The sequence below is a fragment of the Eulemur rufifrons genome, chromosome 20 (assembly GCF_041146395.1).
Source record: "Eulemur rufifrons isolate Redbay chromosome 20, OSU_ERuf_1, whole genome shotgun sequence".
Taxonomy (NCBI): Eukaryota; Metazoa; Chordata; class Mammalia; order Primates; family Lemuridae; genus Eulemur; species Eulemur rufifrons.
Window position 1 is genome coordinate 45,361,462 of NC_091002.1, and position 26,045 is coordinate 45,387,506.

General features: G+C 41.4%; 1 protein-coding gene across 2 annotated transcripts in view; it reads left to right on the forward strand.

Moving 5' to 3' along the window:
* Positions 1-26,045, forward strand: part of DOK5 (docking protein 5) — a 142,564-nt gene that overhangs the window by 98,442 nt on the left and 18,077 nt on the right. For both annotated transcript variants that reach the window (XM_069496069.1, XM_069496070.1), the window contains exon 6: positions 11,445-11,580. In XM_069496069.1, the coding sequence (XP_069352170.1) occupies positions 11,445-11,580 (136 nt within the window). The remainder of the gene's footprint in view (positions 1-11,444; positions 11,581-26,045) is intronic.

A 26,045-nucleotide genomic window follows, 5' to 3' on the forward strand; every position in this document is an offset into this window, starting at 1 on the left:
TAAAGATGAATTTTTATAGTTACCATCAAGATGCTCAGGATAATAAGATCATTCGTGTTTCCCCAAGTGTGAAGTTTTCATGTCTGCCTTGCTCTATTAGTGAAGATAATTTTCTCCTTGGCTATTTTTGGATGTATTCAAAACAAGGCAGGTTTATATTCACTAATATAATTTCCTCCCTCTCTTGCATCAAGAAGTGAGCAGGAGTTAAGTCTCTCCAGGCAAAGAGTTTTCACACATCCAACGCGCATCTGCAAAGTTTCACGATATCCACTAGCACACAGGGAATCCTCCTCCCAAAGACCCTGGGCAAAGTTCTGCCTACAGTCCGCCTCTCTTAGAGCCAGAACTGAGTGTTATTCCTCTCAGTGGCACCCGTTTCATCCTGCCAAAGCTGACAATGGGGCATGTGTAACAAACTGAACTGGGAATTAGAGGAAATGAAATAAAACTACAGTTCTACTACATACTTGCTGTGGGAACTTGGCAACGTCACCTAACTCACCGAGCTTCTATTGCCACCTCTAAAATGGGGACAATATATTACTTATCTCACAAGATTGCTATGAAAATTAAATAAAGACACATGTGAAAACACCTGGAAGAATGCCTGGCATTGTAGTAGGCAGTTATGTCAACCCAAACTGACACAGAAGCGAAATTCGTGGGTCTTACTTAACTCCAAGTCTGAGGAGTACAGACGGCTTCAGGCTTGGCTTAATTCTGTGCCCAAATGGCGGCCCTAGGTTTCATTTGACAGTCTTGTTTCTTTTGGGATGGCTTCATTATAGTTCCCTATGGGGACTTTCAGGAGGCTTGGAATCTTCTGACACCATCCTCCGAAAGAAGAGAGATAAATTCTACTATGTGTTGGCCATCGTATTCACTATGTGTCAGGTGCTGTCCTGAGCACTTTACACAAAGCCCACAGGGTAGACACACAGTGGGGATTGGCTCTCCCAGGGCACGAGGGGGTACTATTGCCATAAGAAGGGGAACAGATGTGAGGTTTTTAAAAAGTAATATGTCCACTATAGCATTTAATAATTGCTCACAGCAAATAGAATCAAGAGCTATCTGACCATGACTACAGCATTATCACTCACGACGGTGCTGATCTCCAGAAGAGTGGTTCTCAACCAGGGGTGATTTTGCTCCCAGGGCACATTTGATAATGTCCGGAGACATTTTTGGTTGTCACAACTTGGGCAGGGGGTGCCACTGGCATCTAGTGTGTAGAGGGGCCAGAGATGCTGCGAAACGTCCTACATTGCACAGAACAGTCCCTCGCAACAAGAAATTATCAGGTCCAATTATCTGGTTGAGAAACCCTGCTCTAGCAAGTGTATCAGCCATTGAAAATAAGCACTAACAGTTTTTGAGCCCTTACTACACGAAAGTCACAGTGCTAAGCATTTTATATGCATAATCTAATTCAAGCCACTGACTGATCATATAAACTAGGGGGTTATTATTCCCACCTTTAAAAACTTAGGCAAAGGCGTGAGGTCCAAAGTCATGAGCCCAGTAAATTCAGGACTCACACTCAGATCTTTGACTTCTATAGATTTCTAAGAAGGTTTACCTTCGGCTGGAGATTAGCCTAGTTCTTAACTTCTGCAGCACTAATGAAGAGAAAGCAGACTTACATAACCAAAGCTCGCTAAAACTATCTTGGATGATTTTGCCAGAATATTGCCCCTTTCCATGGAATCCGTCTCAATATGGGGGAGGCATCCGTCAATAAGCCACAGTCTTGCAAAGATATTGGTAATTTGGTAATTTGAATGTGCCTCCTGAGCTGTGCCCTAGTGAATACGTGTTCTTATTTTGATTTTAATTTTAGAATCCTCTATTTGTTCTTTTAATTTAGAGCATAGGCACATGCAGCCAGGATTGTTCATCTCTCCTGGGGCACTATGAGGATCAGAGGTCCTCAGGGGCTTCTACACACTATTTTCACCCCTTCTCCCTCTATATAAGACAATCTGACCATATCTCTATTTTTTTTTTTTTTTTGCGGAAATTCAGAGTTGAAATATAAAATTTTTAATAAGGCACAATTGCACAATTAATTGCCCCTGGAGATAACGAACAGTTAGTTTATTTGGGGGGCGGAGATACACATTGCTTATTTTGCTTGAGGTTTTTCTAGTCTTCTGTTTGTTTCTTTCCACTCCAAAGCCCTGAAACCTCACTGACGCGCATCTGACTGCAGGGGCTCTGATGTTTTTATGGGATGATCCGATTGACATGAAGTTCCAACTGCAGCAACATCCCCCATGGAACCATGTGGAAATGTTATTGTTTAAAGAAAGGTGGCAGGTGTCGGGGGTGTTTCCCCGTTAATTTTACAGCTGGCTGCTGAGTTAGCAGGCTTCAATGTCAGACTCCGCCTTACCTCCCGAATGATTTAAATTAATACCCTGAGTTTTGCACCTGCAGGAGTGAGAGGAGCTCAGGTGACATTTGGCAGAACGTACTAAATAATTACTGTGCATGAACGCCTTTCTTTATCAGCCAGAGAGAGACTGTTTCATTCTTCTGACACCGTTTTAAGAGAAATTTTTAGGTATGGCAAAAATATGTGAAAATCCAAATTGCATATACAGATACTTTTCCTTCAATGGAGTGCACAAGTTTGTGGAAAAAGATTTTTTTTTTTCTTTTTTTGTCTGTAAAGGTATCTGAACAGTTTTGGAAAATAAATAATTTGTTTCTTGCACATTTCACCCTAAAAAGAGTCTAATTGGTGAAATAATTTTCATTGGAGAATAAAATTGTTTTCTCCTTGAATTGGTGAGTTTACAGATAAAATGACAATTGTTCTGATATCTTTTGAATAGTCTCTATTTGTCTATTTGCATGTCTGAAATCTTTGACTATTCTGTCTCCTTGATTCTAAGCTACTCAGTAATCCCTAATTTCTGAATTATTGCATAGAGCGTATACTCATTCTTATTAAAGAATTGAAAGCAAATAAACAATACAGTGTACTCAGTTCTCCCTACTACGTTGAACAGAGTGATTCAAATACAAGTGTGCTGAATCTCACACGCAGGCTCGATCAGGAGAATGGAAATTCTCTTCTTTTGCAAGAAAACAGAAACTACAATTATGTCATCTATTTGACCATTTGTTCTTCGTTAGCATTTATCTAAAAAGAATGTTAATTGTAAAAGTAAGGTATACTTATTATAAATGTTCCAGTAGTAGAGGCATGTATGAAATCAGAAGAGAAAGTTCCCTTTTCTACTCCACAGAGTAACTTTTTTAATAATCATCTTAACAGATTATTGCACGCCTGCTGTCTAGCAGACACCGTGCTCCGGTGAGGGTGTGACGACAAACCAGACAAGGCCACCACTGTAAGAAGCTTAGCTAAGTCCTATCCCCCTTTGGACGTCTGTTAATTTAGCACGTGTAATCCCTAAAAGTAAGAATGACTTTCTCCTGGCCTTTAAGGCAAAATTAGGCAATTATCAATATACCTTGTCTTGGGGTCACCTTAATGTAGGTGATGGCCCCCTGGTGTATGTGATCGCTTTATATGTGATGATAGCTCAGAATTGTAGAAAGGACCAGTACAAATGAATTGTTCTTTCCTTCATCACATGTTCCCCTAGTACCCTCAGTGTCTGGTTTGGTTCCAAGCACTGCAGGTGTAGCAGTGAATATAGCACACATGTGTCTTTGCTCTTACGAAACTTATTCAATACAAGAGAAGGGACACAGACGGTGGCAAACATTTTACAAAGTAAATAGATGTTAGATTGAGTCCCATGGTGAAAAATAAAGTTGGCAAAGACAATAGAGAGTGCAAAAGAAGGGGTGCAGTTTTAAAGAGGGTGAGCAGGAGCCAGGCATCCTTCCTCATCAGCTTTGTCATTTCAAAGGGTTAAAATAGCAGCCACAACAACAAATTGTAATTTAATGCTCACTTGATGCCAGATTGTTTCCTAAATGCAAAACACAGTCTCCCACCACGCTGTGAGGATTGGGTGAGCTTATTACTCACATCTGAAAAATGAAGTCACTGAAACTTCGAGAAGTCATGAACTTGCCCAAGGTCACGGTTCTACCACGTGTGAGAGCTGAGATTGAGAGACTTCCTGTCTCCCATGCCTCCCTCCCACATCCACCTAGAGCAGGGCTCGAGGAATTGCACCTGTGTTTCCCAAAATGTGGGATGATTTTAGGCAACGGAGGCATAACGGTAAAGAAATGTGAGACCCTCACAGTAATAAAGCCATTTTCTTTTCAAGTTACTGTTTCATCTTTTGGATTAACTTATAGAGAAACATTGCAGTTGGGTGCCGGCATGTCATACACACATCTCGGACACTTTCTAATCTACCTGTGTTGCTAAGAAACAACAGCTCAGATCTCTGACAGCAAGAGGACATCGTTTAATAACAATGTTTTGTTTCATTGCATTTATTTTTATGTCAACTTTCAACTTGTGGATTATGATATTGATTTGATGATTGCATGTACAGAAATACATTTGCTTAAGCAAAAAAAAAAAAAAAAAAGAGTTGATTGAAAAAGGATTACATGGGTGAGACAGAGATTTGACCACCATAACAAAACTTGTATGTGAGTGATGATGTTCACTGGAGCTGCCCCGAGCTCAGATGTCCGAGCAGCACCGTGGTCTATGATGTGGTATCTTACACCGATCCCTGGTTCTCGCTGTACTGGTCACAGCAAGGGCCATAGAAACGATGGCAGCAGCAGGTGGACTGGGTCTCCCTGCTCTGCGGGGAGCACACACATGGGGCACTAGGAGAGTGGGCTGCTGTCTTGACCTAAGCTGACATCAACCAGGCAGTGATGCCAGTCATTGGAACAGGAAGGACAACAAGGATGCACAACTGCACAATGTCCTTGTCACCCCGGTTTGTGGTGAAGCATCAGTTCCCCTGAACTCAGATGCTGGCTTGTAGATGCAGCCTCTTACCAGTCTTACCACATGCGCATTGCTCAGATTCTCCCTCGTTTTCTCAGTTGGGGTCTATTTCAGTGGTTCTCACCTCCCAAGGGACATTTATCAATGTGTGGAGCTATTTTTGGTTATCACAATTGAGGGGGTGCTACTGATGTCACCGGCCAACTGGGTCGCATTGTCCGCTGCACAGAGAAGAGCCAATACTCTGAGACGGTCGGGTTGCAATGGGGAGTTTAATTCTGCAGAGCGCTAAGCCGGGAGATGGGAGGAATTTCTCAAATCTGCTTCCCTGAGAATTTGGGAGACAGGGTTTTTAAGGATCGTTTGGTGGGCAAAGGATTAGGCAATTGGGTTTACTAATTGGCTAGGTTTGGGGCAAAATTAGAGGGCTGCAAAAATCATCTTTCTCATATTGCTTCAGTTTGTGAGGTCACAGTTCCAGTTGAGTCTGTTTCTTGGTCTGGGCCGCTGGTCTGGGTGGGTCAGCGACCCACTGGAATGCAGGGCCTGGAAGATATCTCAGAAACTGCCTTTAGGTTTCAAAAGGGTGATGTTATCTACAGAGAGAGTTAGGAATCTTTATGACCACCAGCTATGTGACTCCGGAGTAGCAATTATGGACAGCCACTAATTATTATCATTATTTTTAGCTAGGTCTGGCCCTTTGCAGAGTTTTGGGGCTCTTTACCCTAATTCTCACCTTGCACCCCTTTATTGATTTGTGTAAGGGGTGATTTCGCTGACATTTAGTTAGTAAAGACCAGGGATGCTGCTAAACGCCCTGCAATGCCTGGGGCAGCCCCACAACAAAGAATGATGCGGCCACAACAGAGCTGGTGTCAGTGGTGCTGACATCGACCTTCAGCTCCTAACAAACCCCTCGCAGATAATTTCCTCAAGGTGGAGCTACTTGTGGTTCAGCCTCCCATGCGGTTAAGCCTCCTGTTTTGCTCATTTCATGTCTGTGCATAGTGCTGTTGGCAACGTTATGGCCCTGCGAGTGGGGGCAGGAGGATTTTACTCCATTTGTTCCAATTATAATTTTAGTTGCCTCACTTTCATAGGCAAAGGAATGTAAACGCTCTGCAGGGTTTTTTTTCCTCTTAATTCTGTGTCCTTCTCTGCCAGGTGCTTCTGATCTGTTTCTCTCAGGTTTTTGGCTTCCAAAGTTTCTTTGTAGCAATGCTGACACACACCCCTCTGCTCAGCTATACATGTCCTTTCTTCATTGCCCCTCTGAGCAATATGGCGCATGCAACCATTATGTTATTCACGGGCACTTTCACACATGCAGACCTTGTTTCCCTGTATAAATTCCAGGCTGTTCAAAGAGAAAGCCTGTGTCTGTGCCTCCTTTACATCCTAGGCAGCTGTCGTGCTTTGTCTCATGTAGGTGTGACACGTGCCTCATTCTTTCAATTATAATACGTAATTGCAAATGTAAAATTCAGCATTGGTTTAATGACCACTTTGGAAGGGGAGGAGAGGAGAAAAAACTATGTGAAATTTACATGTTGAATATGAGATGCATCCTGGTTTTAGCCACGGCTGAGTGTTCCAAACACACGCACACGTAGACATACACAGACGTGCACAAAATGCATCTTGGAAGTAAGGAAATATGAAACTCACTGGCTTGCTTATTGCACAAATTTACTTATTAATAGTACTGTCTACCATGAAATAATTTATTTTAGTTTTCATAATTTCAATCCTGCTGATATTTTTCTAATAAAATATGTTGGTGAGAAATGTCATTGGCAAAAGGAGAGAACAGAGCTTCTGAAGTTGGGCATCCAGAGTTATGAGAACCATAGTGTGTGGGTGGCCACTGCTCACAGGAGTGAAGATTAGGTCACATTTGAGCTCTGTCCACTGGGCTCCAGTCCCTCTCCGACATGTTGGATCCACTCACCTGTGTCCCACCTGAAGGCTTCATTTGCGCAGTTCTTTCTGTCAGCTCTGTTCTTCCTGCTTTCTCTTTCCAACCCCTTCCTCCCCACAAGGGTGACTCAATGAATTCTCACTTTCAGTAAAACTTGCTGGAAGCCTGGGTCAGGTTCCCAGCTATGCCTTTCCTAGCGCAACTTACAATGTCACGATCCATTCTGCAGTTATTTCTTGAGCACCAAATATGAGCCAAGCCATATTCTAGGCATGAGTGAGTGGCAAAGCTGTGAATAAATCAGAAAAAAATCCCTTCCTACGTGAGCTGACATCCCAGTGGAATAATGGAAGCTCCCTTTACTTGAAGATGTCATTGTACACTCTACATATCACGTGTAATACTTGCAGTAGATCTAGATGAGAGTTATTGTCGTATTTGTTTACAAATGCAAATGCAGATTTAGAAAGGTTAAATAACTTGGACTGGGTCACAAAGCTGGTGAGGGACAATCCCAGGTCAAGCTCCTGCCTCTTCTTACCTCGCCTGGACATACTCAGCGTGTGGAAGAATCAGTGAGTTCCCTGATATTTTCTGACCTCTTGGTTTCTTCTGGGTTCTTGACTAATCGAATAATCTATGGTTTAGAGTGACAGGCATATCATTTAGGCAAAGTAATTATTAGGAAACTCAAAACTATAACCGCATTCTATATGGCCACAGTATTCTTACATCTGAATCCTTATCCTCACAGAGGGTGATAAAAAGGCTGATCTTAAACTCACCATTTTACTTTCTCTGGGTTTCCAACCCACTGGTTTCTGTTAGCGTATAGAGTGTTGGGTCATTTGGGACCACTTTGGATGCTGGAAAATTGTCCAGGGTAAAAATCAATGGATAAAGTGAAAGAAGGAATTGAAACTATAAAAAGTCAAAACACGTGGGTTTGTTATTCTCCTAAAGGGTGAACCCATTAGAACATCTTTGTTCTGTGTTGCGTTTTCTCTGGAGATGAAAAACAGTCATTGCTGTATTAGGTTATATAAGACCATTAGCCTATTTGTTATGCTTTTCTTTTCACTTTGTTTTTTTTACCCCCTCTTTTCTTCTTATTGCCTTAGGGAGTTAGCCCATTATATTATTTTGAGAAAGGCCTGTAGTAACATTTTAGAGAGTTGTAAAGCTGGTTATGGAACAGTTCCAGACAAATCAATTTTGGGGGGGCAGGCATGTAGAAGAGAAAAGAACTTGTGGGTAGAGTTTAGAAGAGGCTACATGAAAGAGCATATGAAGGTCAATTTTTGGTCATTGGCAACCTGCTGGATCATGTTGTCCTACTGGAGAACTTTGAGCAGTGCCTTTGAGCACTACTTAAATTTCTTCAGGTTGTTCATACTCTCTGAGCAGTGTGAACACATGTCTCAATAATTCAAACCAAAGGCCTAATTTCTGTTCTACTTAGAGTTTTTTTAAAGCATTTTGTCTCTTTAATGCACGCTGGTGACATCTCAGCCAGATCTGGTTGATCAAGGCATTTTGGCTCTCACAGCTTAAAAAAAATGGAGCAAGTTGCTAACACTTAAAATTCAGGTGACTTCACATAAAAATAAAGATTTCTGGCTTCTCTTAAACAACCAGAAGCTGTGGCTACATTGGACTCATATTCCTCCATTTCCCCATGTAAATATCTGACTAGGGATGACTGTTACCATGGTTACTATCCTTTTTTTTTTTAATTTCAGAATATTATGGGGTAAACATGTTTTAGTTACATGAATTGCTTTTGTACAGTTTCAGTCCAACTTATAAGGGTGTCCATCACCCAGATAGTGTGCATTGTGCCCATTCGGTATGAATTCACCCATCCCTTCCTCGCTCCACCTGCTATGATTTCCACTGAATTTTACTACTGTATGTGCACTTGAGTGTTGATCTATAAGTTTCAATTTGGTAGTCAGTACATACAGTTTTTGTTTTTCCATTCTTGTGATACTTCACTTAAAAGGATGGTCTACAGTTCCATCCAGGTTTTTACAAAAGGTATTAGTTCGCCATTTTTTATGGCCGAGTAATACTCCATGGTATACATATACCACATTTTATTGATCCACTAATGTATTGATGGGCACTTGGGTTGTTTCCACATCTTTGCGATTGTGAATTGTGCTGCTATAAACATTTGAGTACAAGTATCTTTTTGGTAAAATGACTTCTTTTCCTTTGCGAAGATACCCAGTAGTGGGATTGCATGGCTACTGTTCTTAAAAAGGACCTGTGATCTCTGCTAGCCACATTCCCTCCACTCTAGGTTGTAGTAGGTTTGAGCAACTTTATCAATTCACTTTCTCTGAACACTAATGGAATTTAAGGTTGTGACCCTTGGTCCTTTCTGTTCGTGGTAAGCATGTTTGTGTGTGTGTGTGTGTGTGTGTGTGTGTGTTTCAGACCATCATGTGAAGACCAGGGAAGTCTGTATACATTAAAGAAGAATACCTGATGCTATAATTGTTTTGACCTCATTTGTTTTTTATCACAATATTTATTTAGAGACTTAAATGTCATTAAAGGAAGGGTGTCGACTCATTATGTTTGTCAACAGTGGACGTTGGATAAAAGAGTGATTTTCAAAAAGTAGATCTTGCCAATTAATGAGTCATGATAAAGATTAAGAATTCCACCACCAGTATTAAAAAATAAGATAGAATAGAAAATATCATCATGTTATAGATTGATGATAGATTGATAAATAAACTGGGTTATAATCTAAACTATGTTTCTTACTGTGGTATAACAGTAATTTTGAAAGTCACTAGTTTGTAAAGCTTGAGAAACATATCTTCAAAGTTTGATATGTATCAATCAAACCAGTCCCTTCATCGTTTATAGAACCAAGGTTGGTGTTTAAGGCAGTAAATATACAGGGATCTCTGCCCTGAGGGCAACAGAAGGCTACTGCCTCTGCTTAAGGAATTGATTGAAGCTACTTCCTCTTCTTAACAACTAATCATTTCCATATTTGATGGAAAAAAGATGTATGAAAACCATTAAACTGTACAGAATTAGATGCCAGTAGTAGAGTCAAGTTTGTGTGGTGGCTAAATAAGAAAGAGGTGGCAGTAAGAGTTGAAGTATTTTAAGATGTCTTCAGGAAGGAAATAAGACTATTGAAAATGCCTTGAATTTTAATTTTAATTCTTTATTGGATTAGGATGACTTAATAATTAAAATCACATGATCAATGTTAAATGAGCTAGTTCTTTATGTTAGCTTATTGAAAGAGCCATCATTTTTTTTTCTTTTTCTTCCATAGTCCATATTCATGAAATTCAAACTAGGCAGGTTTTGACCAATTGCTTAGGCCATGCCATATATGCAGAAAACTGCCATTTGGTCTTGGTACTGTGCCAGCTGCAAAGAAGTAGAGAGGGATGTATCTTCCTTGTTTCATTGCATTCACTGCATAGACTGGGGTAGATAAAAAATTAACAGTGGTTTTAGCTGAAAATGTGCTTAATTTCTATGCTGTATTAAATAATTTTTTAGATGTGAGCAAAACTCAGGCACAAAAGCCAGTGCCCAATTCTTCAGCAGGTGATTCAGAAATAGAAGAAGTGTCATTGTATCTTGGAATAATTAGGTTCTTTAAAACAAACAAACCAAAACAACCTCTTAGTTTACTCTTGATATATGTATGTATCAAAATAAAAGATTTTTTAATGTATCTGCATATTATTTTGTTCAAGTACTTTAAAAAATTTATAGTAATTACATGTATTTAATATGTATATACTTAAACACAAATATGTTAACATATATTGCATTGAAAAGCATTTACTTGGTTCTTGCCTAATTGTGTGCACCAATGTCCCCTTATTAATGAAATTCATTTCTGGGTGTGGTTTTTTTTTTTTTTTTTTTTCAGTCTGAGGTGGAGATAATCTTCCTCTGAATAATGGACATTTATTATCAAACCCATACTGCTTTCTCTGAAAAACTTCTCTTATGTTCCAAACATTAATTTAGCACAGCCATGCTCCTTTAAAAAAAAATTCTTAACTGAATTTGATTCATCACATTGAGGGGAAGCTGGAGTGATATTTGCTCTAGGATTTAAAAAATGAAGGAATCCTTAAAGCTGTTGTGTGTAAGGAATGTAAGAACAGAATCTACAAGAGACATGGAGCACCTACAAGAGACATTCTTGAACCTCTGAGCTGACCGGGATAGCTTCTGATGGGAAGTTATTCAGGGACTAGGAGAGGGAATGGGGTCGTGCAGGTATTTCTCTTTGAGAGTGACACCATGAGATACAAGGTTTATACTCAAAATAAAAAATCAGCTGTATTAACCTCCTACTTTGCTTTGTGATTAAAAAAGAAAACATTCAGCACATGTTAGCCTAGAGTGATTAGTTCCCTGCCCTTATTAATAACAATTAATTGGACACTGAGCATTTTGCTTTTAATTAACTTTACTTAGCAGATGTGAGCAAGAATCCTAATCTCATAAAAAATATATGCGCACAGCCTCATGGAGTATTCTAGGCTCTTAGTGCATTGAACTTCTAGGTGCTGGGTTTTCAGAAGCTTTTTGTTTTTGTTTCCACAGGATGTGTGAGACTGGTGAAGGGCTGTTTATCTTTCAGACGCGAGATGGGGAGGCCATCTATCAGAAAGTCCACTCTGCTGCCTTGGCCATAGCCGAGCAGCACGAGCGCTTGCTACAGAGCGTGAAAAATTCGATGGTATGTTTGGAATTTCTTCCGTATGTCCCAGTGTATATCACTGTAGAATGCAATCTGGTAATCTTTGCGCTGAAAAATATGGCCAGCGTTATTTGAGCAGATGGTTTACTTCTGTACCCACCAGAGTATTACTTGGATTAAATGCCATCCTGGAATGCTGAGAGTGGCCAATTGGTAACAGCATAACCGTGCATCCTTGTTACCTACTTTGCAACTCAGTTATTATATGTGTATATATTATAAAATCCATTTGGATATGAAGGGACATCTGTAGATACAGCGACGTGGATTATCTACCTAAATGTAGCTACATCAGAAATTATCATTTCAAATGTTGGCAGGGGTCAGAAAGAAGATGCAAATGAGAGAAGAGAGCTGAGGGCTGAGGGAAAACTGGAGGGAAATGTCAAAAGCCCAAAACCAGACAACTGTTGACATAAGATTGTGGAATCTGTGTAGGTAGATCACTTCATTTTTCCAGGGAAGACAAAGATTTGTGTCTGTATATAGCACCTTCCAGTTGGTAATTGTTGTAAATTTAAAAAGCAACGCTTTGTGGGCTAAAGAGAACCTGTGTGCAGATGACATGCTACACACAGCCATGTATCTGCTGTGTCTGATTAATGAACCTTCATAGTCATCCATGTATAAAGATGCCACAGACACACAAGAGCACACATAAACACGCCCTCAGAACACCTACACTTTGCATTGTGTTATGCTAGGGACTATAGGTTGCGCAAAGAGTTATGATTCATGCGTTTCTTTAGGAAGAGTAAATTCATGAAATCATGAATGAATGCACAACAGTTAAAAAATACAAATCATGAATTGTGGCTGCAAACATATACATAGAACTTCACACCTGAGAGGAATTCTGCAAAACCAGAAAAATTTGGGTTGGCATGGTAAGATTAGGATAGTTTGAAAATTTATGATTTAAACATGTGGGGTGGTTGGATATAACGAGAGGGGGCAAGCATGCCAGCAAGATGATCTGTCCCAAAGCAGTCCCAGATTGTCCCCAAGTGACTTTATACGCAGCGCTCTGGGGTTTTAGAACAGAGGTCAGCAAAGCTTCGTGTAAATAAGGGACAGAGAGTAAATGTTTTGGTCTTTGTGGACTAATGTGGTCTCTGCTGCAGCTACTTAACTGCCATTGTAGCACAACGGCAGCAATAGGAAATATGTCATCACAGGGCCATGGCTGTGTTCCAGAAAAGACATTATTAATGGGGCCAGTGAAATTCAAATTTCATATAATTTTCACAATCATGAAATATTGTTTGTCTTTTGATTTTCCCCCAAGCCATTTAAAAATATAATAAACATTTTTTTTTGTTTGTTTTTGCTTTATTGGTCATGTAAAAGCAGGCAGGAGACTGGATTTGGCTCTCAGGCCAGAGTTTAAAGAGCAAGCGCTCCCTGAGAGCTGGGGCTGACTTCAGCATTCATAGAAAACTAGAGCTGGACTTGTAGACACGGGCACAATTTCAGAGGTGGCAATAATTCAGCCTGCCGAGGCCTGGGCTGAATGAAGGGGTTGTAATGGATAATTTTATATGCCAACCTGACCGGGACACGGAGTGCCCAGGTATTTGGTTGAACAGTATTCTGGGTGTATCTGTGACGGTGTTTCTGAATGGCAGTAACATTTCAGTCAGTAGGATGAGTAAAGCAAATTGCCCCTTGTAACATGAGTGAACCTCGTCCAATCTATCAGAGACTGGAAGAGAGAATTAGCTGTCTCTGCTTGATTGTCTTGAGCTGGGACATTGTCTCCTCCTGCCTTTGAATCTGGACTAGAACTCATCACCATCAGCTCTCAGGCCTTCAGGGTGCCGATTTTGGGACTGCTCAGCCTCCATAATTGCATGGGCCAATTCCTTATAGTCTCTCTCTCTCTCTCTCTCTCTCCCTCCCTCTGTCTCTCTCCCTGTATATATATTTATATGTATTCTGTTCATTCTGCTTCTGGAAAACCTTGACTAATGTAATACAGGAGTAGACACAGATAAAGCAGAGATGAAGGTCAATGCCGTCAGACTGTGTTCACGATCACTGCCCACAAAACCAGGCCTAGTTCCAACCCAACTCTGACCCATGCCAGCTTTGGGGAAGAGAGCAAGGTTCTGGTGTCCCTGAGCTTCAGTTTTCTCTTTCTAAAATGGGGACAGTAATAGTGTTTATCTTAAAGTCTTCTTGTAAGGCTTAAGTGAGGTATGCTCATAACACGTTCAACACAGAGCCCCTCGTGTAATAAGTTTCAGTGAAATGTAGCTGTTATTACTGTTATTAATAGCTGAGCCATCATTAGTATTGCTATTAATAGCTGAGCAGACTGGTTGGTCCAGATTGATCCTAGCAATGGCTGATGAAAATGGCTGCAGCAGATGATTTATCCAGAAACAACTACATCCATTTCATCTGCACCTCGTCCTTCTCTCTCTCTCTCTCTCTCTCTCGCTCTAGCTCTTTCTCTCTCTCCTCTTTCTCAGAGTGACTAAGTAGAACAAATCTAAAAACAAGATTGAATGGGGAATGATATAATTTGATAGATTTTAGAAATCAGAAATTAGAAATTACTATAAGAAAGTATAAGATATAGTTATATTTATCTAATACTATTTCCTTATTTCCAGAGGAAGCCATACATTATTGAAAAATTGCAAACAACACAGCTAAACAAAAAGAACAAAGTCAATCATTGCTACTCCTGCTGCACCCATCCCTGACTTTGGAGTGTGTAGCTTGCCAGCATTTTAACTATGTATACAGAGAAAACAGAATTATATCGAACACATGGCTTGTAACTAGCTTTTTTGCAAAAAACATATCTACATTAAAAATCATCTGCAACATTGTATTTCATGCTTCTATCATATTATATGTATGTTCCATGGATTTTTAAATCTATGCTTTAGCTCCATGCTCAACCTGTATGCATCAATGAGTAGTTGTTCAGGTTAAATTCTTAAAAATTGATGAATCAAAGGTTGTGAAGGCTTTTGAGGATTTGATTTTCTTTCCAAGTAGCCTTCCAAGATCTAGTGTTGTTATCCACTTCCCCATATTCTTACCAATTCTGGATATTGCAATGGAGAGAGATCAATGAATGGATGCAGGTGGGGAAGAGCTGTGAAGTAGAACTAAATCACTTAAAACTTGCAGAGCAACATGTCATTGCATTAGCGTTGTGTAGCTATCCCATTAGACGCCTTTAAGCACCTAAAGTTTCTCCAAGGTTACATTATTTGTAAAGCCATCAATTCGCATAAATTGTTTTGTGCTTGAAAGACACATACACATGTTTTTCCATTTACAACCTTGTTAGTTTCACTAAAAATTAATCAGGAATATGAGTACCTCATTCAGATCATCCCTTTGAAAATTTAACTAGAAAATAATGTCGCTTGCTCTTAATTTGCTGTATGTTTAGCAGGTTCTGTAAAGTGAATGTGATTTTAAAGCAGCAGGATCCTGTTCGAGGTGGAAATGAGTAAGCTTCGAAATGGGATCTGAATCTCAAGGAATTAACGTGGGGATTGTGAAAAGCTTAAATGTACTCAGTGTACTTCAATCAATCCCTGATTAGGAGATAGCATGCTAAAATACAACAAATGAAGACAGTATGACTGGCCCATCCTGCCTGGGTTATTGTTCTGATTTTTCTGGTAACAGAGGATAGATCCACACAGATCTGGCTAGATTCTCCACGAGGAATTGCCTGTATGCCGCCGCTGGCTTGCTTCTCTGAGATGGCCGTGGTGCTACTGGAGAAAGATGGTGACACTCACCTCCAGCCCAGCCTCGTTATTAGGAAGCACTGACTCACTGCTAACCGCCAGGATAGTGAAACTCCCGGAGTGCACCTGCAGACAGAGTGCTGCACTGTGAGATCTGTGCCAGTCTGAAGTGACAGCCCTGAGTGGACTGATTTGCATCTGCCTTATGACCCTGAATCCTAACACTCACAATGAGGAGGTGTGTGGGTCAGATGATAGTAATGAAAGTTGCTATAGGCTGAATAATGGCTCCCTGGAGATGTCTAAGCTCTAATCTGAGGAACCTGTGACTGTTACCTCACATGGCAAAAGGCACTTTGGAGAGGTGATTAAGTCAAGGATCTTGAGATGGGGAGATTCCCCTGGTCTATCGAGGCTGGATGAATGTAGCTACAGGGTCTTCATAAGAGGGAAAGAAGAGGACTCCGAGTCAGACAGAGGCAAGGTGATGATGGGAACAGAGGGACGGAGAGAGATGAAATGACATCATGTGGCTGGCCTTGAAGGTGGAGGGAGGGGCTGCGAGCCAAAGGCTGTAGGTGGTCATTAGAAGTTAGAAAAGGCAAGAAAACAGATTTTGCCCGGGAACCTTCGGAAGGAGCCAGCCCTGTTGACACCTTGACTTCAGCCCAGTGAAACTGATTTTGGACTTCTGGCTTCCAGAACTGTCAGACAGTAAATTCGTGTTGTTTTAAGCCACCCATTTGCGGTAATTTGTTTCAACAGCCATAGAAAACTGAAACAATAATAATATCAATAATGATAAATTAACAATGTATTGTGTCTCTACTCTGCAACAGATGATATTTTAAATATTTTTTGTGTGTGTACTTTCTACCTCACAAAAACTCTTGCATTAAAGACCCAAAGCCACCAGTTTAGGAGTGGTGGGGCTCAGATTTGGAGCAGGTGTGCTGGGCTAAGCCCCACCTTACGCTGTATCTCTGAATCAAGCCCCTGGACATGTTTTCTTTATCCTGCAACAGATTAGCTCACTGCTGTTCTAAAAACGCCAAATTAGTGGCCGCCATGTAAAAATTAAGAGGTGTCACATAAAGCTCAGATTACTATATTATCCTGAAAAGTGAAAAGATCTGGACATATTGATCTCACATCCCAAAATGGCAACGATTAGGCACGCCCATGTGTCCACACTCTTCAGTCCTCTGCGGTCCCTGACACTCCCCATGGCTACACTTGTCAAGTGGCCCCTCTGCGGGGACTGGCTGGCCATGCTGTGGCCAGTTGACGTCTACGTGTGTTAATTTTCTATTGCTGTGTAACAAGGTGCCACACACTATGCACCATTACAACAACACTCACTTATTGTCTCAGAGTTTCTGTGTGTCAGGAGTTTGGACATGGCTTAGCTGGGTCCTCTGCTTCAGTTTCTCACAAGGCTGTCGTGCAGGTGTCTGTTGGGGCTGCAGTCTCATCTCAAGGTAAGACCAGGGAGGGATCCACTTCCAGGCCCGCATAGTTACTGGTGGAGTTTAGCCACTGGGGGTTGTAGGATTGAGGGTTTCCATTTCTTGCTGGCTGTTGCGTGGAGCCTACTCTCAGCTCCTGGCCACATGGGGCTCTGCAACGTGGCCACGTATTTCATCCAAGCCAGCATCTCCTTGGAGGGTGGAGGCCATGATCCTCCATATCATAATCATGGAAGTAGCACCCGTCATCCTGTCATATTCTACTGGTAAAAGCAAGGCACATGCCCTGCCCACAGGCAAGGGGAGGGGACCCCACACGGGCACACACACCATGAGGAGGAGATCATGGGGCCACCTTCGTGTGTGTCCCCTACACCATGCAAACTTCCAGAAGAATATTTACTTAGTGCTTTGATTTTTACCTTTTAAATATTTCTCCCATTTTGTGCTGTTTGCTAATAATACCATTTATGTATTGAACATCTGCTATAAGCCAGGCTCTTTAGCAGTAATAGCTGCTACCATCTATGAGGCCTCCTATAATATGCCAGATACTTTACTTGCTTTTTCTCCAGTCACCACAATAACTCTGTGAAGTAGATTCATTCGTTTATGCTCACTCATTTGTTCATTCAAACTTGTTTATTGAGCACCTACTATCTTCAGTTACATGCTGCATGATACAGTGGTAAATAAACACTCGGGGCCCCTGCTCCCATGGGCTTACAATGGAAGGGAACATTTTACTCATGACCCCTGACCTGGAAGGAATCCCTGTCCCTATCCTAGAGATGAAGAAAGTGATGCTGAGAGTGGTGAAGTCACTTGCCCGAAGCTACAGAGCTCATTACTGCTGGAGCCAGGAATGCGGGGTGGTTCATCTAGTTCCTAACTCCCCACCTCTGGCTGCAAAGCCTCACTCCTTTGAGGGGTTTTAAAGCTCTTATGTCCCCACTGAGCACAGTCTTAGCATTTTCAAATTACCCTGATTATCAGAGCACTTTTCAGAAACATCTGTCAACTTATATCTTTAAAGAAAATCACTGTTAAAAGAAACCCCATTCCTTTTAGTTTTTCTCCAGATAGCAATCTTAGAATTCCTCCTCCACCTCCCACTGTTTAAATTCCATGTATTATTATTCTTCACTCTGAGGGGGTGTTCGAAGCAGGAGGGGTGGGTCCGGAGTATTAGGGAAGGACGACTGCTGGATGGGAGGGGATGGGGTGGCAGGCACGTGTGTGCTCCCAGCTGCCAGCTGCCTCGCTGGAGAAGCACGGAGACTGCAGACGCTGGGTACTCCCTTGAGCAGCTCGCTATTTTTGCCGCCTTTGAGATCAGTGTCTATGACGAAGTCTAATTTTGGAACAAGGAGTGGCACAGTGTGGGATGTTCCTCATTCCACGACTGGGCCTGTCATTTTTAGAATTTCCTTCAAGACGAGAGCCTCAAGGTGGAGAATGCCTGCATTTTAGCAGGTTCCTCGGGGGCCTGGCGTAGGGCTCCCCTGAGGGTGACGTTCCGGCCCCCGGGATGACTTCGGCCGTGCTCTGGAGCCCTGACTACACTAGGTTTGGGAGTTCAGTCTGAACTGTTCCTTGGCACCTCTTTTTGTTTGGTTAATGGATTGATTTACTTCCAAACTGGGTTTTGCAAATACAATTTGCTAATGATTTGTAGAATTCAAGTGGCGTTCTTCCACAATTTTTGAAACCAAATTAATTTATATTCAACCTAATTTTAAAAGCAATATGCTACACAATTTTTCTTAGATATAGAGGGCATGAAAATATCATAGAATCAATTTTATTACTGTTCAGACACTGAAATAGACCTTTGCATGTTACGGTTTTACATATATAAACGCTCCTCTCACAACTCAACCTCCTCACTCTCCCCACCCCTCCCCACACAAAAAAAATCTATTTGTACTTCTTCTTCTATTTATGGGCTCTGGTTAATTGGGTTAACTTATGGATTTTTTAAAATGTACTACTTAAAGCAATTATCAGCTTTTCCCCCTTCTGAATTGAGCCCTTTTTATATCCTGGCATATTAGTTATCCTTCAAAAACCCTACATATTACTTGGAAAATAATATAGTAGATCTTAAGAAGAACATATGATAAAGCAGAAAATTTTTTTAATCTTTAAAGGAGCTTAAAATTTAGATGAGGCATTCTGATGTATACCCCTCATGCAATGGTATAGTTCCGTGGGTTTAATTTACTGGGATCTCTTTAGAGGGCAATTTGTTCTTACTTATCAAGATAAAATTCACACAGCTTTTTAACCCAGCAATAGTACTACTAAGAATTTACTCTAAAGATATACTAGTAGAAGCCAGAATGCTGTGCACACAAATGCTCATGGAGGAGTCTTTCCTTTCCTATTACATTCTCCTTTTTAACAAATATTTGCTGAGCCCTCCTGTCCACTGGGCAATGTGGGAGATGCTGGGGAAATGGCTCTGAAGAAGGTGAAGTTCCTATTCTTGGGGGGCTTATTTACAATAACAGAAATAACTAAAAAGAGGTCAAGTGGCCACCAAAAGGGGACTGATTATGGCACCTAATATAACAGGAATTATATTGGGCAGCTATCTAGAAGTAGAAAAGCCATGTATGGTAATGACTACATGAAGGGAATCGTATGCAGTCATATCAAAGATGTGTAAAGTAAATGAATGAATATGAGGCAGAACAAAAGGCAGATTCTGACACTCACACATCCTTTTAGAAGCACAGAAAATTAACTTCTGGCAGGATACAAAGGTACGTGTTAATGCTGGCCATCTTTGGGGATCAAGACTATGGTTTAAGAGTCTAGAAAAGGACTTTTATATCTCCCTTTATGTCTATCTCTTCCATTTAATTTTTTTAAACCATGGCTACATAATTACACTTATGGAAACAGAAACAGTGGGTGAATTTCTTGCATGTGGCAGATTGAACTGATTTGACTGGTAAGAGCGAAGGAGGGTTCTCCCACTACCACTGAACTCAACTACAGGAAAAAGATAATGATATTTTAAAAACACGTGGTTGAGAGTTAAAGCTTGATAGGGACATGAACAAGGGTTAGTTACACACTGCCGTCGCTGTTGCTGAGGGTGATGACGTGTCTGACACTCACTGAGAACTTACGGTGTGTCAGGCCCGATTCCAAACACCATACCCGTATTAACATTGAATCTTCAAAGTTCTGTGTTGACAGGCACAATCATCCCCTTTTCATGGCCGAGGAGTTTGCAGGGTGGGCGCACAGCTAGGAAGTGATGGAGTCAAGACTTAAACCCGGGTGACCACTGGCTCCAGTGCCCACATTTGGGCCACCGTGCTGTACTTACTCAGCTGAAGTTAAACCAACTAAACTAAGTCACAAAGCATGCAGCATGAATTCTTTAGAAACCAAAAAAAAAAAAAAAGCTAAATGGGATTAACCTACCTTTAATAATAGACATTTAAAACGTACTAAACTGTTCATTCAGATGGGATAGATACAGATGACACTCAGCCTGCTTGCTTAAACTTGCTATGACTTTGTTCAATAAATCTCATTCTCTGAGGGCTTCCTTTCCAGTCTCTCATAAAACGTAATAACTTGCGGTGGGCAGTGGTGTGTTTGAATAGCACATTTACCTGATTATTAAATAAATGCTGCCTTACCTGATAACTCCCTCCCCAGGGCTGTGAGCACCTGTCACTGTGCCGTGGCTGTTGTTTAGCTCTTGGTTGTGCCTCTACAGGAAGGGAAACACACTGAGTGTTGCGAACAGGTTGTAGCTTTGTTTATAAACTCTAAAGCTAAAGTTACTGTTTGAGTTGGGGGCTCCTCATGTAGGCGGCGCACTGAAAGCCAATGGTGGCCAGGCCACGCCATGAACATCCCCCCACTTGGGGGCCTTCCCTTGAGCGCAGAGGACCACAGCTGCACCCCGTAGACCACAGGTACGGTGGTGAGTAATGCAGTGTCCATTGTCAATCACGGCGAAGAAGACAGAGATAGGAATGGGGATGAGGATTGAGAGATGAATGAAATCAATTCAAGCTAGTTTCTCATCTGTTTTGAGAAGCTAGGAAATAAGTGATGTATTCATCTCCACCGGGGGTTGGCAGAGCCAAACAGTAAATGGTTTAGGCTCTGTGGGACACGTAAGGTCTCTGCTACTGCTCCTCCTCCCTCTTTTTTCTCTTCCTTCACTTCTCCTCCTCCTCTTCTTTTTTACTTGAAACATGTAAAAACCATTCTTTCTTTCTGATTTGGTCTGCAGGCTGTAGTTAGTTCCCTGAGCCGACCCTAGACCCTGGTTCTCAGGCATTAGATACAAGTGTACTTATTTAACCCGTCCAAGCCATGCACGTGTGTTTGGCATCTTGTCACCAAAGCAGCTGCTTCCAGTGAGTGGGAGCCTGGTGTCCAAAGGGTTAATCTGATCCTAGGGGTGGGTTGCCTTTTGCAGTTACTTTGAATGCTGACCTCTGAGTGGGCAGCAGCTCCACTGGAGGCTGGGAAGCCTCTGGAAGGCAGGGATGACAAGGCCCCATTGGTTTGTAATAAGCTCAGGGTCTGACACAGGGCTCACAGGTTTGTTGAATGAACAAAATAGGGATTGAATAAATTATTTTATGGGCATAGAGAAAAAAGAAAACTGAAGCCAGAATACCAACTCCAGTTCCCTCCCAATGCCCCAAACAAGGCTCAAGTTCCAAGCAAGTCTGCTTTAAAAGGCATGGAAAACTCAGTCCCAGAGGATATCTATTTTAATGTACAGGTGGGAGAGAGGGTTTCCTTAGTAAGGAGGCATAAAAAGTCAACAGAGGCAAAGGGAGCAATGATTTTGTTTTATGCATGTGGCTGAGAATTCAGATGGCTCTGAATAAATTGATGCAAATCACTTTCATTCCCCATGAAAATAACCCTTTGAGTGCATCTGGTGCTCAGCAAAATGCTGCACTTGGAAATTTGGCCTCAAATGGTTGATTTCGCTAACAGTCTGCTTTGTCAAAGCTGTAAGCCACAATGGAGGCATTGTTTTAGCCAGAGTTCTGCTCACCAATAGTGTCTTTGCTGCATTTTTTTTCCTAAGCAGGAGAACAATCTTTCTCTCCTACCCACTTCTCCTTGGATTTTGTAACACGGAAGAAGTAAGCTGCTGCTTGCTCTATTTCCTTGACAGTTCCATAATAGTCTGTGATATCTTGGTAACATTTTGATGATAGGAATACCTATCACTTTTCCTCCAAGTGTCAGAACAACAGAGAGGAGCTGGAGAAAGTAAAGACGGCTCTTTGGGTGGTTTCTGCCAAACATCTGTCAGAGCTGGAATCAGAGTTAGGCAGCCCATGAGGACGGGTTTCAACAGAAAGTCTGGAAAGACCGCATGTTTGGCAGATAGTTAATTTGCACTTGAAAGAAGGCGCCTGGGCCAGTGGGGGTCCAAGGCCCTTGTAAATGTTCTAATATCCTGTTCCTCAAGCTGGTGGGGACATTCCCAGCTCCTTGCAGCCTAGATGTTTGGCCAGTTGCCATTTCCCTACATTTTGGAAAACAATAGATTTGAGTCCATCGTTTAGGGTCTTCATAACATCCTCAGTACTTTCTGTGAGAAATACACAGGGCTGTATTAGCCACTGTAGTTCTGGAATAACCAGGTCTTAAATCCTGGCTGGGCATCTTTTCCAGCCCAGTTCCTTGGGCTAGTTATATCCTTGGCATTTATCCCCCCTTCTGTAAGGTTGGGGTTACATTAGATCATACCTTGCCAGGTGAGATAAAGCACGTGATTCCTTGGCACAGTGCCTGGTACCTACTAAATGCAGAAGCAACTTGAACTGTTATTGTTATTGACTTGTAGTGAGAGGATAAACTGGCAAGGGGAAGGCAGATGATAGATGATTCTCATTCACGCTAATGATTCATTTATTTGTTCCATCAGTTCATGCATCAACTTCAATCTTCCAATCCCTTTTTACTAAGTGCCTACTACCTACCAGAGATCATGGCAGGCACTAGGTGTGGCCATATACACAAAATCTTCTCTGCTCCCAGGAGGGAGAGCTCAGCTCAGAGGAGGGTCTGCTCTCTTTTGTAGAGTAAAGGGCACCACCGTGGAGGCGGACGGTGACATGACCAAAGCTGGGCTTTCGGCTCGTTCTCTGGCCATACACTCTAAAATCCTGGGGAGTAGAGGATCCGCATTTTATTTAAGTTTCCAGCTGCCAGCACAGCGTGTGGCTTATAAATGGTGCCCAGAGTATATAAATGGATGAAATGAGTGAGTGGATGAAACAAAGATCACTGAATGCAGAATTCATTGAAAGGGGTGAGGGAAAGGGCAGGGGGTTTTTAGGTAGCGAGCGTGCAAGCAGAAAACCCAGTTAGGAGGCTTCATCTAATTGAGGGATAATTAGAGTTGGAACGAGCAGCTCCATCTGGCTCTTTGCTGAGAGTCTGCCTGCTTTATTTTGTACAATTTTCACAACTATCCTTGGAGATGGGGACTGGTTTTTTTTTCAATCTTATTTAATTTATTTTTACATAAACACATGTATGTAAAATTTAACTGCAAAATTATGATTGTATAGATGATGATGAGTGCCATGTTTTTTCTTTTTATTATTTGTTTGTATGCATCTCTTTTCCCCTCCTCTCTCTTTATTAGTAATTTCTAAACCTTGTTAAGAGGTTCATATGTATCTTCCAAGTTTTCCTGTGTACCCACACAGCCCTGCACAGATACCTATGTCTGCATGCACACACAGATAGATACAGAAGATGGGTGCTATGGGGCCATTGTTTATTTTATAAAATTGTGATCATATCACATATTTAAAAACTCTTCTTAGTTTTTTCATTTAACAGTAGCTATTTCATGGAAATAGTTCCAAGTCACGTAGTCTAACTCTAATTCAGGGGTTGGCCAACTACATACAGCCCAGGGGCAAAATCTAGCCTGTGACTGTTTTTGTAAGTAAAATTTTATTGGGACACAGTCACACCCCCGCCATTCACTTATGTGTCTTCATGGCTGTTTGCACAGGGAAGCGGCAGCATTGAGTGGTTGGTGACGGGGACTGTACGTCCTGCAAAGCCATTTGCTATCTGGCTCGAAACAGAAAAGTTTGCCAACCTTGGTCTTAGTCATTCCTTTCAATGGCTGCATGGTCTTAATGATATAACATAATTCACTGAACCTATCTATTGAGATATCAGGTTTTTTGCTGTTAATAAACAATACTACAGTAAACATTCTTGTATACATGTTCTTATATACTGTTAACCTTGTTTAACTGACCTTCTAAACTTATTTAATAGTTAATTGCATTTTCCAAACTCAGGAGTAGGATTATTGAATCAAAGGGTGCAAGTATTTTATAAAATTGAAATAGGTGTTGCTATATTACCTTCTGAAATACTGGAGTGTCTTGCATTTCATTGGTAATAGTGGCTCCGTTTCATAGAGGCAGAAACTGAGGCTGAGTGGCTCACATTTTAGTAAGTGGAGAGCTGGGAAGGGAGCACAAAGCCCTGGGCGTATCCTCAGTGGGAACTGAAAGGAAGGAACAGACTAGGGAGACTTGCCAGGGGTAGAAAGCAGGCAGGGCCTCTAGGGCCTGCTGTGTGTTTGTGGTGTGGGGAGAGGTGACAGGGCCAGGGGAAGGACGAGGAAGACGCAGTAGACCTCCGGCCTCTGTGTGCGGCACAGTTGCTTGCCAGGCTTGTTAAGCCACTGATTTCTGGGCTCCACCTCTACTGTTTTAGCAGGTCTGGACTGGGGCCTTGGAATGTGCATTTCTAATAGGTGCTCAGGTTGCTTGAGCCAGGGGACACACTTTGAGAACCACTGCTCAAAAGTGAATCTGAGGATCTGGTCCCTTGATTCTAAAAAGAAAAAAAAAAAATGATATGTGCTCTCAAGAAGTGTGACCGTCCCAAGAAAAGAGAAGGAATAGAACGGGAGCTAAAGAGAGCATAGCGTGAACTTTGTGCTTTGCTGTTCTTTATGCATAAAAATCCACAGTAAGACATACCGATCACTCAGTGAACATACCATTGTGCTGAGAACAGAATTGCCAATTCAGGCATAATTTTCTCCTTCTCTAATCAGAGTGGACATTAACCAGTCTTTACACGTGTATCAGCTGTATGTGTTCACGGGGTTTCGTGTGTTTGGGGAAGCAAGAACAAGCTGTCAGTTCAGTTCTCTCATTGGATTGAAAACTAGATCCTTTAAAGAAAGCATTCTTCTTGTGGGAGTGTAGCTAAGCCAGCAGGTGAGGAAGGACTGGGCGTGAGAGAGACTGGGCATGTCCTACAGTCTCTGAAGAATGACTTTCTCTTCTCATCAACCACGTGGTGGCCCCACAATGATTACAAAACTTATTCAATAACATCTGCATCTCTGTTCCAGAGGAATTGGTTACTGCCACTTAGCGTAGCGATTAGCATTTTAAGCAGTTTGTATTGATTAAATGAACCTGCTTCTTCAAGCGAAAAGAGCCCAAAAGAATGCAGCCAATGTATTTATCTCAATAAATTATGTCCTGCACCAAACCATACAAAATGAATTTGTGCAGACTTTATGAGGGTACTTTATAAACCTCACACATATAGATTTGTCAGATTTGGTAAATAGATTGCACACTACACAAACACCTGCTTGATTTTTAAAGTCTTTTTTAGAAAACTATTATCTAAGGCCATTGTTCTCTCTTAAGGGAGGCCATTTGGTCTGGATTTTGTAGAAATAAACCTAACATTTTAAGATTCAGTTAAAAACATATTTACTATTCATGAGATATTTGGAATACTTCTTTCTAGAGACTTGAAATTATGTTCGGTTTCTTTGAGAACTCTTTCTAGTCTTCTTTGGACTTCCCCTGGTTTTTATTTTGTAGTGTCATTTGAAGAAAACCAAAGGGGTTAGGGCTGAAGCTAGGGGGAGGACCTAGAATACCACAGTGTATGAAGCAGGAGGGTATTTCCTCTTTACGAACTTGTTCTTGCACGAGTGGTATACTTACCTATCCCTCAGTGCCTTACTCATAGTTAAAAAGTTCTTTAAACCAGTGAATGGAATAGTGTGCACATAAGCAAGGAAGCCATGATTTGTTTTGAGATGCATTAATTTCAAAACAAAGTTTTTAGAATAAGGGGTTCTATCTGCACATGATACAAAATGCAAATAGTGCAAAAGAATATACACTGTGAAATGTCTCTCCCAGCTCAGTCATCCCAGACCTTCAATTTG